Source organism: Electrophorus electricus, chromosome 1 (genome assembly GCF_013358815.1).
Source record: "Electrophorus electricus isolate fEleEle1 chromosome 1, fEleEle1.pri, whole genome shotgun sequence".
Lineage (NCBI taxonomy): Eukaryota > Metazoa > Chordata > Actinopteri > Gymnotiformes > Gymnotidae > Electrophorus > Electrophorus electricus.
The window spans coordinates 8482097-8498467 of NC_049535.1; the positions used below are offsets into that span (position 1 = coordinate 8482097).

At 42.7% G+C, this 16371-nt stretch overlaps 1 protein-coding gene across 1 annotated transcript; it reads right to left on the reverse strand.

Annotated features, from left to right (window-relative positions):
* Positions 1-316: 316 nt before the first annotated feature.
* LOC113591098 (LRRN4 C-terminal-like protein) lies at positions 317-4520 on the reverse strand. The gene is made up of 2 exons (XM_035532469.1): positions 4260-4520; positions 317-2988 (listed from the first exon to the last, which is right to left on the reverse strand). Exons 1-2 carry the CDS (start codon positions 4376-4378, stop codon positions 2229-2231), a joined length of 879 nt encoding a protein of 292 aa, XP_035388362.1. The 5' UTR covers positions 4379-4520; the 3' UTR covers positions 317-2228.
* Positions 4521-16371: the final 11851 nt, after the last annotated feature.

Here is a 16371-nt window from a genome sequence, read left to right on the forward strand (position 1 = left end):
GAGACCAGCCCAGCATTTAGGCTTTGTTAAAAAAAACTCAAGATGATAGTTTTCTCTGTCTAAATTTAAGGGAAAACAATTTATTCTAGCTCAGAAAAATATATCTAGATCCCCCCATCTGTTTGGAGATGTGTATGTAGATAATATATTTAAGCAGCTTGTCCTATAATGTCTTTTAATATGTATAAGGATCTTATATCCAATAATATGTTTTAGCCATATTTCCAGAATTGCTGGCAGTACTGAGATTACTCCAATACCAAGGCAGCTCTGCAGTATAGACACCAGGAATAACAGCACCATCCTTGTTCAGCCATTAGGGGTTGCAAGTTACATTTAATGTTGAAGATTGTGCTACAGGTATGCTGTAAAACAAAGCAAAGTTCCTGGGGATGCAGCCTTACAATGGTAATCATGTACTTTAGGGTAAATATGCATGCAGAATAGACATGTGACACCAGCCTGAATGAAGATAAAAAGGAATGGTTTACTGTTCTTGCTAAAGTTTAATTGCGGTGGGTATGGAGAGTATTACTGAGCACTTATGAGTTTATGACATACAGTAAAGTATGATTAGGGATTTTCTTCCCCCCAACCTATTATTACAGAGACAAATGGAAACAGTCCAAACAAAATGACACAGATACAATGCTTAGAGATTAGATAAAACAAGAGAGAGAAAATATACAGGAAACCCAGCAATAACAGGAATACACACATACAGACATTTACTGGTGGACACATACATTAACATCTGCTGGGTATGCTGCTGAATAAATGAGCTCATACTGTATGTCTCATAGAAAATGGGTCATTTTTGTAAAATTTAGCGGTGCTTCTTAAAACACTGATACTTTTTCATCTGCTCTGGCTCTTTTATATGCATTTTCTGTTTTTTATTTACATAAATTGTATTTAATTTTTTAGATTGTAATATGTTTTATGAAACTTCTTTTTTCTTTTGTTCTGCAAAAAACCTTCCTGAGGTGTACCAGTGCACTCCAGCTATACCATTGCACTCCAGCTATACTATTGCACCCCACCTGTACTAGTGCACCCTACCTGTACAAAGATATTCTACCTGTACTAGTGCACCCCACCTGTACCAGTGCGCCCCACCTGTACAAAGGTACCCCACCTATACTAGTGCACCCCACCTGTACCAGTGCGCCCTACCTGTATAAAGGTACCCCACCTGTACTAGTGTGCCCCTCCTGAACTAGGTCCCACTACCTGTACTAGTGCACCCCACCTGTACCAGTGTGGCCCAGCTATACTTGTATTTCTCACCTGTACTAGTGCACCCCACTTGTACCAGAGTGCCCCACCTGTACTTGTATTCCCCACCTGTACCAGTATTCCCCACCTGTACTTGAATTCCCCACCTGTATCAGTGTGCCCCATCTGTACTTGAATTCCCCACCTGCACCAGTATTCCCCACCTGTACTTTTATTCCCCACCTGTACCAGTGCACCCTGCCTGTATCAGTGTGCCCCATCTGTACTTGTATTCCCCACCTGTATAAGTGTGCCCCACCTATAGCAGTGTGCCCCATCTGTACTTGTATTCCCCATCTGTATCAGTGTGTCCCACCTGTATCAGTTTGTCCCACCTGTACTTGTATTCCTCACCTGTACCAGCGTGCCCCACCTGTACCAGTGTGCCCCAGCTGTGCCAGTTCACGCCTCTTTCTTAAATTACATTTTACATTCCTAAAGTATTTTGCTGAAGGAAAACTGTGGGTGTGCCTCACATTACAAATACAATACAACCAATAACTCAAAAACAAATTTTCAATAAGTTTACGCTTTATTCTTTTCCCTGTCAAACCAAGTAAGAAATTAAGTTCTATTAAAATATTTTTTCTTCAGGTCAAATCAAATCATTTGGTACAACAAATGCAATTAAAGTTATTTTGTTAAAAGATTAGTTGTGCCAAAAGACATAGTTATGTAAACAATTTATGTACATGACTTCTAAACCAGCAGGGTCTGTACAACTAAGACTCCCTAAAACCTCATAGAAACAATTCCATTGTGCTATAGCACCATAAATTAAACTTTAAGAACAACAAGCTTACAAACCTATTATTAGAAAATATTTTGGAAATCTATTTATCCAATAGGGCTTTTTCTACAGTCTCTTGCTATCCTGCCTCCTTCACTCTTCTGTCACAGTGTCCTGTCACATTTTCCAGCCACATCATGTCCTCTGTCTCTCTGTCCAATCACAGGGTTTCATTTATGGTGTATGAAGGATTTCCGAGTCCCTCCGCGTTCAAGGACCTGTCCTTCTGACAAGACTTCTGTCGCCACAGTAACAGTGCAACTAATGACAACAGTGCCAGGAAGCCGACGGAGCCAGCGATTACCCCGGCCCTGACGGCTCCCTGGCTGAGCTCTTGTGGCATGAACTGGGTGCATGACATTTCAGTCTCCACGCTGAACCCTGCGTCATTCACAGCCACCACGCATACCCGTGACCCCACCTTCACTCCTCGCACTGTCCCATTACGGGAAAACTGCCCAAAAACCGGCGGGAGGCCCTCTCTTCCTTCTACCATCAGTTTGTAGTGCGTTACTATAGAAAGAGGAGCACACCAATGCACCTGCGCCTCTCCAGATGCTCCTTGTTTGACCTCGCGGAGCTGTGGGGATAGCGGCAGCTCCTGCGGGCCCGTAAGCCCCGGACAGTAACACTTGGTGCGTGCAGAGATCTCAGAGCATGAGACCTCATGAACCACACAGGGGTCATAGTCACATTCCTGGGGGATTAAGTGGGTTGTGGTTTCCCAGGGCAGCCTGGGACCATACGAAGGTTTGGAGGTTTCGTCTTCGTAGTCTTCGTCAATGTCAGGGATGTAGATGATGTTTGTTTTCCTTAAAGGCAGGTCAGGCGCTAAGGGGCTCACTGAGGCTGCCCATATGAAGTCAACCACAAAGATTAGCAGGAAGAGTATAAAGTTTGACACCCCAAACATCTTGATTCTGTAAAAGATATACAAGTAAAAGTTAGTCATATTCTCTTTTAGTCAGTTTTAATTTAAACTGCTTTAACTCATAATAATTTTGAAGTGTGGTTTCAGTGTTGTTTTGCTGAGTTGATTCCCTCAAAGTTACACAAGGAAATTATGACGATCGCGCAAATGACACAAACCATCTTAAATGAGTCATATACACAGACACCATGACAGAGTGACCACAAATAATATTGTAAAACCTTATGACAGCTGTAACATAAATCAATGCCTGTATTAAAAACTGGATGACAACATATGTTTGAGGTCCAGTGTTAATCTCTTGGCTGTACCATTAATCTGAAAACAAGAGGTAAAACTCCCAAATAGGATGTTTTTTTCATTCTTCCAAAGGAATGAAAAGCACAAGATTTATGTTAATCTGAGTAATTTTGTATTTGTTCTCCTTGGTGAGCCACTTGTGCCTTCGAACAAGGACCGCTCTCAGTGTGGTCTGATTCTGTGCTTTGTAATATAGCTACAGCTTTCCTGAACAAGTCCATCTTTTCTGTAGGAAGTGTTACCGTCAGAGCTAGTTCTAAACAGCAAATCCCATTAAAAAGGAATGTGTGTGGGGGATCTTCTTAGTACTTTAATCCACTTGGAAGAACAGTGAAATTGCAACCTAATATCAGGTCAGTGTTGGACTCCTCATCCCCCACGAACACCTGGAAATGCTGTTCAGCTCAGGTCTCTGTCATCTTTAAGCCATTTGAGCTAAACTCATAATCAACGCTGAAACATTCAGTTCTCTAGATGATGATGTTTCTTTCAGTGCTGGCCACAGATATGGACCATGCGTCTGTTCCCATAGATGGGCTTATGTAACTTGTACAAACAGGCAGGCACAGTAAACACTAGAGTCTATTCTTACTCAAGCCCTCCCCACAGAACCCCACATATTCAGCACATTATCCTCAAACCCCCCTGGCTCAGAGCCAGACTGTTTCCATGGAAACCTGGCTGCATACCACAACAGATAGATCTTCCCCATTCTCTGGATATAAAAGTTTCAAGAGTTGAATCATTTTATTAGTTTTATGGAGCGCTTATTTAAAAGACTATGGATATAGTTTAGGATTACTACAGTAACAAAGGCAAAATACATCAACTAATAGATGGAAATTGTGAGAAACCTTAACTAATAGGTAGTTGCGATCCATATTTTTGTCACGTTGGTTGCCATGGCTACCTCTCACAGCCATGCAGCTGAGTGAATACGACTTAAGAAACTGATCATACCTGAAGGAAATGAAGTCTGTCTCCTCTCTGTCTCCTCTCTGTCTCCTCTCTCTTAGTCCAGCGTTCTCAGAACTCTTGTGAAAGCCCCTTTGCTGTCTCGTTGTGTGAAGCACACTCATTCTTTACCTTTCTCTTTTCTTCCCATCAAAGTGTCCCCTCCCTCTTCACACCCCAATCTCCCATGCATGCCAGAAATCCTCCTACTGTTCTATTACTTACTCAGCCTCTCTCTCTCTCTCTCTCTCTCTCTCTCACACACACACACACACACACGCACACTCATACTCTCTCTCTCTCTCTCTCTCTCACACGCACACACACACACACTCACACTCATACTCACTCTCTCTCACACACACACACACACACACACTCATACTCTCTCTCTCTCTCTCTCTCACACACACACACACACACACACACACACACACACACACACACACACACACACACACACACACACAAACTCATACGCTCTCTCTCTGTCTCGTACTCTCTGTTGTATTCAGATGTAAATTCGAATTCATGTAGTTTTACTGGTCTGAAGAACTTTTGCCAAAGCAATTAATACAATTTTAAAAATGCTTAATATTAATAGTAATAAAACTGCATTTTAAAACATTTAAATAAATATAACAAAGATTTATACATAAAGATTCGTACATCATACATACGTATGTAGACTCATACAGATACACAAACTTTGATTATGCACATATGCTTACACAGACACACACACAACTAAATAAATGTATGTTATATGTACATGGGGTTTGTTCAGGATACAAATGTTTTGTTTGAGGGTGTGGCAGTTATAAACGCAAGCTGAGATTTTAACACATTCAAATATTTCTCTTATAATCAAGCAACATATCAATCATTTTCTCTTCCAAATATGGAATGTATGCTTTTAACAAGTTTAAAAAATCTCTCTCTCTCACACAATATTCTCATTCTTTCCACTATCCCCCCCCCCTCCCTCTAGCGTTAGTAACTAGGGCAGGTAGTACCAGCAGCTCTGGATACATGTTCAAACATATCAGAAACTATGTTTTTGTGTGTTTGTGAGCCAAAACTGTTATGACAGTCACAGCAAGATTGTTGATCACACAATTAGTTGTTCTATTGCCATTGGCAGTTGTGCTGAGCTCAGCTGGGTAAAGAGTTTGTGTTTTTGTGTGTGTAGTATGTGTTTATTTTCTATACCCCCCACCTTCACCACCACCACCACCACCCACGGATGACATTCCTGTAGAGGGCCTAGGCGGAAGCCAGAGTCATGTACATATATAGCACAAGTGCAAACCTGAGCACAGATGTGCACAAAGATAATATCTGTACCAGTATCTTCTCCTAGGAGTGAGGTGATCTAAATCACCTGTGAATTACTCACTACTTATAGCACGAACTTTGCTTGTTGCTTTGTCTACACATGAGTGTGAAGACCAAAGCCCACCATTATGAATCTGTAAGCACTCAGCATTAAACAGAGACAGTCTTGCTTTCATTTCCAGTCAGCAGCACACCAAAACAAGCTACAGCCAACCTTTTTAAGAAAAGAGGGATCACAGCAAGCCTTTTATACTAAAGAAATAGAGCACTGCGATAAGAAAAGAGTCACTGCTGTGAGCCAAGTTTTCTTTTGTTGTGCAACCAATGAGACTCAGTTTGGTTTATTTACTTTTTTGACTGCGCAGGTTCCAGATGTGATCATGGCCAACACTTGGTGGCTAATTGCTGCCTTGTGGAGCCTCACTATTGGTTAGGAAGTAGAGGCAATTTTTTAGTTATGAGGTGATTATTCGGCAACCATCTACATTTTGCCCCTGTGTTCACACGTGCTCGTTTCATTCAGTAGGAGGGCACTGGCATCTATTTCACTATGAGGCTCTCTGTAGCCACGCGCCGTCTGCCACTGTGTGATAGAATGAGCTCAAATGCTCCTGCATGTGTCTGCACGCTATCAGGGAGGGAGAAAGCCATGCCATGTGAGAGCATGTAGGGTTACCTCACTCGGGCAAGGTGTATCGTGTGTGTGTGAGGGGCAGCAGACAAAACACACCCTCATTGTCTGAAAAAGGACATGAACCGGTGAGTAGATGAAGGAAGTTGTGTGTTCTGTCCCTGCATCTTCCTCTCACACACATACACTTCTGTAGGAACATGTTCAGTGCCCTGTCTGTATTGTCAAACATACCATCAACATGATTCATTTTGATTCAGCTTGATACATTTTATTTCTGTAATAGACTTGAAACTCTTAGCACATGGACTCCCCTCTGTTTGGTCTCAAACACATTTGCTTATTTTTCTTTTTGCTGACATCCCCTTTCTTTGTACTGGACCGTTGCAAAATGTAACCGTATGCACAGTGCTATACTACTTGATAACATGCTGTTTTACTTATCATATATTGTAGGTGGGTTTGGCATCATTTTAATTTCCATTTAAGATCAGCTTAATTGCTTAAATTGCAGTTGAATTGGCCCTTTGCTGGGATGTGTAGACATGTAATCTATTTTAGAATAATGCCGTTCAACAAAGAATATATGAGACATTTTAAATTGTGGTCAAGGTGGGTAAAACACTTCACACATTACACCTGTTCTCCAGCAATTACATTGGCTCCCCATTTTTTCTCAGAAAAAGTACAAAATTCTTCTTTTAACCTTTAAAGCTCAACATTATCTGGCTTCTAGCAATCTTTCTGAACTTATTTTTTTACACCATCCCTCTCGCACACTTAGATCTTCCAGCTCTGGACCTGTTACTGTTGACTTGTTACTGTTGACTTGTTACTGTTGAGTTGTCACTGTTTACTTGTTACTGTTCTTGTTAATGTTATTTGGTCTTGTTCTTGTTACTTGTTACTGTTACTAGACATTGAGCCATGGGTGGCAGATCCTTTAGTGCCCCAAACTTTAAAACTCTCTGCCTCAATCGCTCCATAATTGCTCATCATTGTCTTCTTTCAAATCCTTGCTTAAAACCTTTCTTACTCCATCTCTCTGATCCCTAGTTTGTTTATATTATATATTGTAAAGTATCTTTAGGTTTGTGAAAGGCGCTATATAAATCAAACTACTACTTATCATTAATATGTGAGACCAGTTATATTCTAGGCAAGGTTGGTCTTTTTTGTGACGGATGGCTAGAGTACGTGATCATTTCAGCTGGCCTGTGTCAGGGTTGAGGTGGAGAATGAAAGCTTGGGGGTGGGCATGTGGTTTTCCTCTCTCCATACATAACTGCACAACACTGATAAACTCTGAAGGTCCCATCTGACACCAGGGATTTTCTTGTTAATGCAAATGTGAGACTAACCCAATTTTATTAATCACGCTGAATAATAAACACACAAACACACACTCTGTCTGTCTCAAAATGTATGGAATAATTTATCACTCCATAGCTCTCTCTCTCTCTCTCTCTCTCTCTCTCTCTCTCTCTGTGTCCCACACCCCTGAAGTTCTCTCTCTCTCCCTCTTTCCCCTCTCCCTCGTTCCCTCTTTCTTTCACATTCTCCCTATTTCCCCTCTATCTCTTTTCCCCCCTCTCTCCACTTGTGATTCATTCCTTCTTTCCTGGGATTAAAAGAATCTGAGCAGTTGCTGACCTCCTGAACTTTTCACCTCTGCCTTACTCTCACACTGCACGGTTCTATTTTAAGCCCAGAAATGAGGGGAAATTCTTATATCTTGATTTTCAGAAAACCCCTGGAAATCATACCACATGATCTGAATAATCTAAAGCTCTTTTCTGCCTTTTCCATGCCCTCAAGAAGGCCTGATATAGTCCTCCCATGTAATCAGTCAGACCACCAGTAGTTTCTGTATTGGTTAGCTCTGAGGGTAATACAGCTGGAAAGACCTGGAAATAAGCAACATGATCTACTTTCTAAATAAATGATTTAAATATATATATATATCAGGTATGGTCTCGTGCTGATGCTCAGTCATCTCTCGGAACCACATACTCCAGCTCAAACACTCTCAGAGTTACATACTCTAGCTCAAACACTCTCAGAGTTACATACACTAGCTCAAACACTCTCAGAGTCACATACTCTAGCTCAAACACTCTCAGAGTCACATACACTAGCTCAAACACTCAAACAATCTCAGAGTTACGTACACTAGCTCAAACACTCTCAGAGTAGCATGCACTAGCTCAAACACTCTCAGAGTAGCATACACTAGCTCAAACACTCTCAGAGTAACATATTCTAGCTCAAACACTCTCAGAGTCACATACTCTGGCTCAAACACTCTCAGAGTCACATACTCTAGCTCAAACACTCTCAGAGTAACATACACTAGCTCAAACACTCTCAGAGTAACATACACTAGCTCAAACACTCTCAGAGTAACATACACTAGCTCAAACACTCAAACACTCTAGTTTGATGTAGTTCATTCCTCTGGTGTGTGTTGTCACTGTTGTCATTCCTCTAGCTGGTTCACTTGACAGGAGGAGATCAACACATTGTAGAAGAACATAGCCTGTAGTAGGACAGTAGGACTGTAATGAACAGGGAAACATAGAAGGTACACATGCAAGGTGGGATCTGGAGGAGCTAAGAGACTTGGTTAATGTATCTTAACATTTTGAACAGGTCCAGTGGATACAGCCACACCCATTGTCCTGGTTGGATCAGGGGGTAGATTTTGGCAATAATTTGTTGAGCTTGTACAGCCTGCTGGGGTCGCACGTGGGATGTCTCCCAAATGTGAGTGCTACAGTGGTGCTAATCATCTATAGATGGGGCCTTGGAAAGTGAAGGGTCCCATGGGAACATCGGTGGTTGGTAACCCAGCATGCATTGGAGAGGTGTCCAACATAGTGAGGTATGAACCAGGGAATTCTGGATATATTCTGTCAACAGTTAGAAGCGATGCCAATCCCTTTGATTGTTGGGACAGTGTTGACATACAAACTGACCGATCTCTGGGTTAACCTGCTCATTAGATTGCAGATAATAGTCTACAACAGTGATCTACAGTGGTGATGACCATATTGCCCACAGATGAGGGGAGGCCCAGGACAAAGTCAACCATTATGTGTGACCAAGGCCTATAAAGAACTGACAGGGGTATAACTCACTGGCTGGTGTTGGTGCAGGTTGTTGGTGTGGGTGATGCTAGGGTGTCCTGTACAGATAGCCAAGACAGGAAGATGGATTTTTACTGGTGAGGTTTTGGGTTGAGGTTTACCACATCCTCGTGGCAGTCCCAGCATACGGTAGCAAGCAAATAGGTCAAAAGCAGGATTGGTTCACGTTTTTTCATCTTGTTTGTGAAAGTGAGAGACAGCATCTGCTTTAATATTTCTACATCCCTGTCTGTAATTCACAATAAACTGAATACATGCGAAGATAAGGGCCCATCGGGCTTGTCTTGGGGTTTTGATTTTTACTTGACGAGGTATTCACTATTTTTTTATGGTTAGTCAGGATTAAGAAGGGGCAGTGGGCTCTCTCAGCCAGTGATGCCAATGTCCCAGGGCCAGTTGAATTGCAAGCAGTTCTCGGAAGTAAACTTTCTTTGAAAATGTAAGGATGACTCTGACTCTTTATTAGAGATTACCATGACAAATTGGGGTCCCTGGGTGGGCAACATGAGTCCTGCTTTCGCTCGTGGATGTCAAGAACCGGAGGTCACTTGTGAATTCCAGGAAATTCATCTGTGACCTCCACGTTGAGGGAGGTTTCTACATGAGGAGTGGACTGTCATTGCCCTCCGAATCACAACAAATAACAACAAAGTGGTAATTATAATAGTACAAAGCATAAGTTGGCATGTTGAGTATTGAGTATAGTAGTGTATGTGGTTGCAGATGTTCATCAGAGCTGAGACAATGAAAAAGGAATTATAAGAGATTCCGAGAGATTGTAGGAGATAATCTCAAAAGACTAAAAAATAGTCAGTGAGTGTTCATTGTACTGGTGATGATGATCACAGATGTTCACCTAGTTGAAGCGGAGAACTAGGATCCTTATACTGCTGAGAATTTGTGTTTAGTGAAGACGCACCGGTGCGCAGGGAACAGTCTGACAAGCGTGTGTAATAGACACATCCTGTTAAATATATTCTGTATTGTGTTTCTGGTGATCATCCTTACTGTAATATACTACTTAGTAAAGTTTATGTGAAACATCGCTTGTGCTTTGAATTAAATGCCAAATCAAGCAAAAATTTTAATCTCTAGATATCCACGAACATTTGCCAATTTTATATATATACATATATGTGTGTGTGTGTGTGTGTGTGTGTGTGTGTTTAGAAGATAAGACAAAACCATAGTAAAAATCAAAGAAAGGGGCCAATGAACCAACTCTACCAGCTAAGGGTCCACCGCCACCCCTCATCACACATGAATTGAAGAGAAAAGGGTGTTGTTTTGACAGTCCAAATATTCAGTTTATGGAGGTCAATTATGTAGAAGAATGTTTAGCACAGTTTGAAGTATGGGTTGAGAACTGTGGGGAATAAGGGAAGTCTGAGCACTGATAGACAGATAGAACAACTCAAAGTGAAATTAGAACAAAATGAGAAGAATAGGGATAAATAACAAAGACTGGAAGTCGTTTGGGGCCTGGCAGACGGAGGCACATAAAAGAGTGGCGACAGGCAGGCACCTCACCCTCTTCTCAATGTTACAGTTACAGAGTTACAGACCTGGACTCTGCCCCACCTAGACAACCGAGACAAGAGCCACCACAGAATGTGCAACCACTTCCGCCTGTGCAGCATCCAACAGCTAAGGGAAGAGTCCCATCACTCTATCCAAACCTTTCCCAAGTTCAGGAGCCTCCCCCTTACTCATCAGGCACATCAGCTCTACCTCCTGACTGCAAAGATCTCCCTCTATTCTCCCCACCATATACACGCTCTGGGACAGCTTATCATGCGTAGGAGACGAGGCACGATGAAAGGTGCATGCCAAGCAGTCCCATGAGAGCCAATTCACAAGGTCATGTCCACCAGGAATTCTCACTACCCATGATCGAGGTTTCGGGACTAGAAGGCGTGATTCTCGTCCACAGGCCATGGACTGTGAGCGATATCAAAGAGAGCATGACCACCCTGCCAGATGTCCGAGAGGTAGGAGGAATAAGGTTTGGTGAAGAATTACAAATCTTCTGCAGGGAGTTCTGCCCAACAACTCAAGAACTCCGTCGCCTCCTCATGGATAAAATGGGCAAAGACTGAAGCAAGGTATCACGTGGCTGGCCCCAGGAAGACCATAAGATGACTGATCCAAACTGGGACCATGCAGACAATCAGCCGTATGTGCCTGACACAGCTTTCTGTCAGCACCTAGAAGCAGCTTTCCCAGTCAGAATGGATATGGCCAAAATTAGCATGTGCAAATAAGAAGATGGGAAAACAGTGACTTCCCATCTAACCACATCTTACAGAGCTGCATGAGAAACACTGTGGCATTGAAGAGCCAGAAGCACTAGCAGCAGGTCAAGCAGTTCCGGGAGTGTGGGAGGCCTATCTTCAAAATCCGTCATGAATGGCCTGCAACCAGATATTGCACACACAACGTAACAGCTTTGTATCTTGTGGGAAACTGCAAATCTCACAAAGATCGAGCAGTATGCTGTACATGCTGAGACGCTGCAGGGCAAGGAAAAGCAAAGGAATGAGAAATGGCAAAAAGATCTGCACACAGCCACCTTTACGATGTTCCAAGTTACACTTTCAGGTGAGGGAGGAGAGGAAGAGGCAAAGGATGAGGAACAGGAAGGGCGAGGAAGATATGAGTCAGGCGGACAGAGGGGGGCCTGTTTCACCTGCGGGAGCTTTGGACACTTTGCTAAAATCTGTCCCAAGGAAGAGGAAGAAGACAGCCCAGCCTCCACACAAGATCAAGCAGACTGATGGGTGGAGGACAGGGAGGGGCCCTCCACTGGGAGCAGGGGAGGTAACACACAACACCAGCAAAATCAGTTAGCTCACATTAGTCAGGATACAAAACATACCACAAAGCACATACATTCACAGCAGAAAGACGAGCCCCAAACACCCAAAGAAGTAAAGGTTGATGACAATGAGGAAATTAAACCATCAGAAAATTCCTATTGTTTGCTAAAATATGGCTGTACACCCTACAACCAACTACTGTGCGTTCCATTAACTATTGATGGGGAGGTGTTGATATTTTTAGTGGACTCAGGGGCAGGACATTCAGTCATACAACAGTGAACTGAAGAAAGCACCAGGCCTAACTGACAAAACAATTTAGACAGTGGGTGTCATGGGTCACTCAACTACAAAAGAGTTTTCTGAAGGTTTGCAGTGCCAAACTGACAGTGGGACATGTACTACCTACTCCTTTCTAATAACTGAACATTGCCCAGTCAATGGGGCGTGACCTAATGTGCAAATTGCATCTTACTTTTTCTTCTTCTCCGAAGGGTATTACAGTCACCATGGGGGAGCCTCACAGAGTCATGTATAGCCCGGGAGAGCCCCTATACATGTGGGACTCCCTGAGTACCTCAGAGCGGTGGCCACAGCAGGAAAGGCAGTGGCAGACTCCAGAGACATAGTAGGATGTAGGATTCTGATCTGACACTCCTGGATCCTCATGCCATCTCCCTGCTCCTACTGGAGCAGAGGACATCACATCTGTTGACACAGAGGTGGCTCAGGTACAACATAGTTTTGCTAGACATGCCAAACATCATGGTTAAGAGATGTACTGTGCTAAACCCCGCTATGTTACTTCCAAAACAGGACGATGGAGAAACTCATGACTGTATCTCATTAACTAACCACTTATGCTCTCCCAGGATTGTTCTGAAGGATGAGCCCCTCCTGAACCCTGAATTGATTATGTATGTAGATGGGTCAGCATCCAGAGATCGAGACACTGGTTAAAACAATGTGGGCTATGCAGTGGTCATAGATCATGAGGTATTGCTAGCAGCACCTCACCCATCACATCTCTCTGCACAAGCAGCTGAGCTCCATGCACTAATAGAAGTATGTAAAATAGCTAAGGATTGCTCAGCCACCATATGCACTCACAGCAGGTAAGCCTTGGGCATAACTCACGATTTTGGTGCCATCTGGAAACACCGCGAATTTCTCACAAGCTCAGGTACTCCAATAGCCCATCGTCAACTCGTGTCTGACCTCTTAGATGCCATCCAACCTCCCACAGCAAGTGCAGTATCTAAATGTTCAGATCATACTAACAAATCTGATCCAGCCTATCCAGGTAACATACGAGCAGATGCGTAAGCCAAGAATGCAGCGCTAATGAAGAAGGAACTAACTGTTTCTTGCCCACTGCTTGTGATGCCTCCCTTACAGCTAACAGAACTCCAAGCCAGGGCCACAATGGATGAGAAAGCTGTCTGGTAAAGCACATGTGTTAAAAGGGGGATGGTAGCCATAGTAAACAAAAGATGGTACACTAAGGGTTTTTCTAATTACTCTCAACATTTTTGCAAACAATGTGGTATTTGTGCACAACACAATGCAGGACGGGGTTTTACAGTAGAACAGGCAGCACTCCCTATACCAGACAAGCCATTTGACCATTTACAAATGGACTTTATAGGACTTACATCTAGTGAGGGAAAGAAAAATTTTCTGGTAATAATCGATATGTTCTCCAAATCGATTGAGGTTTTCACAAAGGCAAAGCAAGACTCTGATGCTGTTGCAAAAGCGCTTCTGAGAGATATAATTCCAAGATGGGGTATACCTAGTAAGATATCTAGCGACAACGGTACACCCTTTGTAAGCAAAGCATTGGAAACTGTGAGAAAATTCCTGGGAATATATCTAAAACAGCATTGTGCTTACCACCCAGCTATTGCAGGAGCAGTAGAGAGGGAAAATGGCACCTTGGGGCTAGGATGGATTAAGGTCCTCCCCATAGTACTCATGCAAATGAGATTACAGATTAGACCAAAACACGGGCTAAACCCATTTGAAATTTTGTTCGGATGACCACCCAACACTGGAATAGGACCTGCGAAACCTTGTATAACTGACCTACCCATGTGTGATGATGCTGAACTATTGCACAACCCTGTTCTGTGTTCTTGAATCTATTCACAAGTAGGTGAAAGCATCCCTACTGGCTCCAGCAACAGGATCTCTACATGACCTGAATCCCGGGAACTGGGTGGTAATCAAAGATTTCCGAAGAACGAGGTGGAACAAGCCTAGGTGGACCGGACCATTTCATGTACTACTTACTACACGCACAGCAGTGAAGACAGCAGGAAGAACCACGTGGGTCCACCCCAGTCACTATACGAGAGTCCCTGAACCAGTTGAACAAGCTGAATCAGAAGAACAGAGTCAACAAGACGAATAGATAAAGTGTACCTGTTAACGGTGAGCCTCGGGTATGACTAAGCCCCAGTGAGGTGGGAAGATTGGGTATACCCACACTCTGAGCACCAACAAACGTCAAGAAGGGCAAGGTTCTACCCTAAATGGACCACACTTAACATCTGGACTTTTGTGAAAAAGGACCTCTTCAAAAGATGGTCAAAAGCACTCTGGCCACTGCCAGCCATGATAGCATGGAAGTCCAGGGCAAAATCTGCTATTTATTTACATCCAATCCATATTTTGCATAGCTGAGTACTGGGTCTGCCTGTGGTGGAGTGATCAAAAAAGATGGATGTAAATAAGGTATGGAACTATGTTCCAGGTGCTCAGAATTATATTTGACTCATCACTCACTTCTAATTTCTAAATTAGTATACCTTCGAAGATGTTTTTTATTTTTCATGCTACTGGGTAGGAAATATCAAAGACACTAGTACCTGCTTTGCTTGCATCACACCTTGTGGTACTGTGACCGTGTGGTAGGAAGCAGACAGGACAAACGCCTCAACTGAGTTTCATTCCTTATATTTCTCTAATTTTTCTTCACTCAAGTAAATCCTGTAAAAACAGTGCACACATGCCTTATCCACAAAACTACAGTGTTCAATTGACATAAAAAGATGGACAAAATAGCATTATGCACTGCAGGCCAGGGCACACTGAAAAGTAATATACAGTGAACAGTATTTAAAATTGGTCAGTGTAGCTACAATACCCAAGTAACTTAATTACTCCATGTCTATATCGAAGCTCTTCAAACGGTTCAGAGGACTAACTAGGCTTGGTTTGGGGTGCGTATTTATACGCTGGATTTCACACCAACCTACCTAACCTAGGTAAAATCCAGTACGTCATTGCAGGTGTATACCACATTCATTTCTCTAGAGAATTGACAGATGGTACATAACAAGATACGTTATTCTGGTTCCACGATATATTGTACAGTGCAAGTATTTTATTGTAATACATTACATACATTACATTCAATCTTTAGTTATACTAGTTCCTCTTTCTCTCGCCCAGTCTTCCTGGTAGAGATAGCATAGTCCAAATCCTAGAGTTGCATGCACTCCCTGGGCACATGTCTTCTTAGGAGTGTAACGTCAACCCAGACGGGTTGCACTGCTTGTAATTATACACAGGATAAGATGTCAGATATCCTGTGCCAAACCATTAAAGCTTTACATAGGACCCCACCCACTCAGTTCATACTAAAAAAACAACAACAAGAGGTTATCAGGTCAGTACCTCCCTTCATCTATGTTTCTCTGAATGAATCCTAAGACAAAACCAGAAGGCTCAACAGTGAGGTCTGGGATCCCAGCCCCACTCCACCCCACCCCACCCCCTTCAAACTTAAACCTGCCACACATACCTCTTTAAACTCTTTAAATAACCTATCCATTTACTTTCAGTGCACAACGCCATGTCTGCCCTCAGTGTAGTCAAAGCAATACAGTGTAGTTTGACCTGTAGATTTTTCACTACCAATTTCCAGTATCTTGCTTCAGTTTATCTACCAATATTAGTAGCATGCACTCAGTCTGCAATACACTGTCCTTTGCACAAAACCTAATTGCTCTGTTTGTATCACTACTTGACAAAGCATTAACTTCTATGCGCTTATTATTGAGTAAACATTCTAATGTGCCAAGCGCCTCATTATGTCTCCATGTAAATCATCCCTGTGACAATATAATCTTACATGCCAATAAAATATGCTTAGGTGTTCCAACCCCCACACA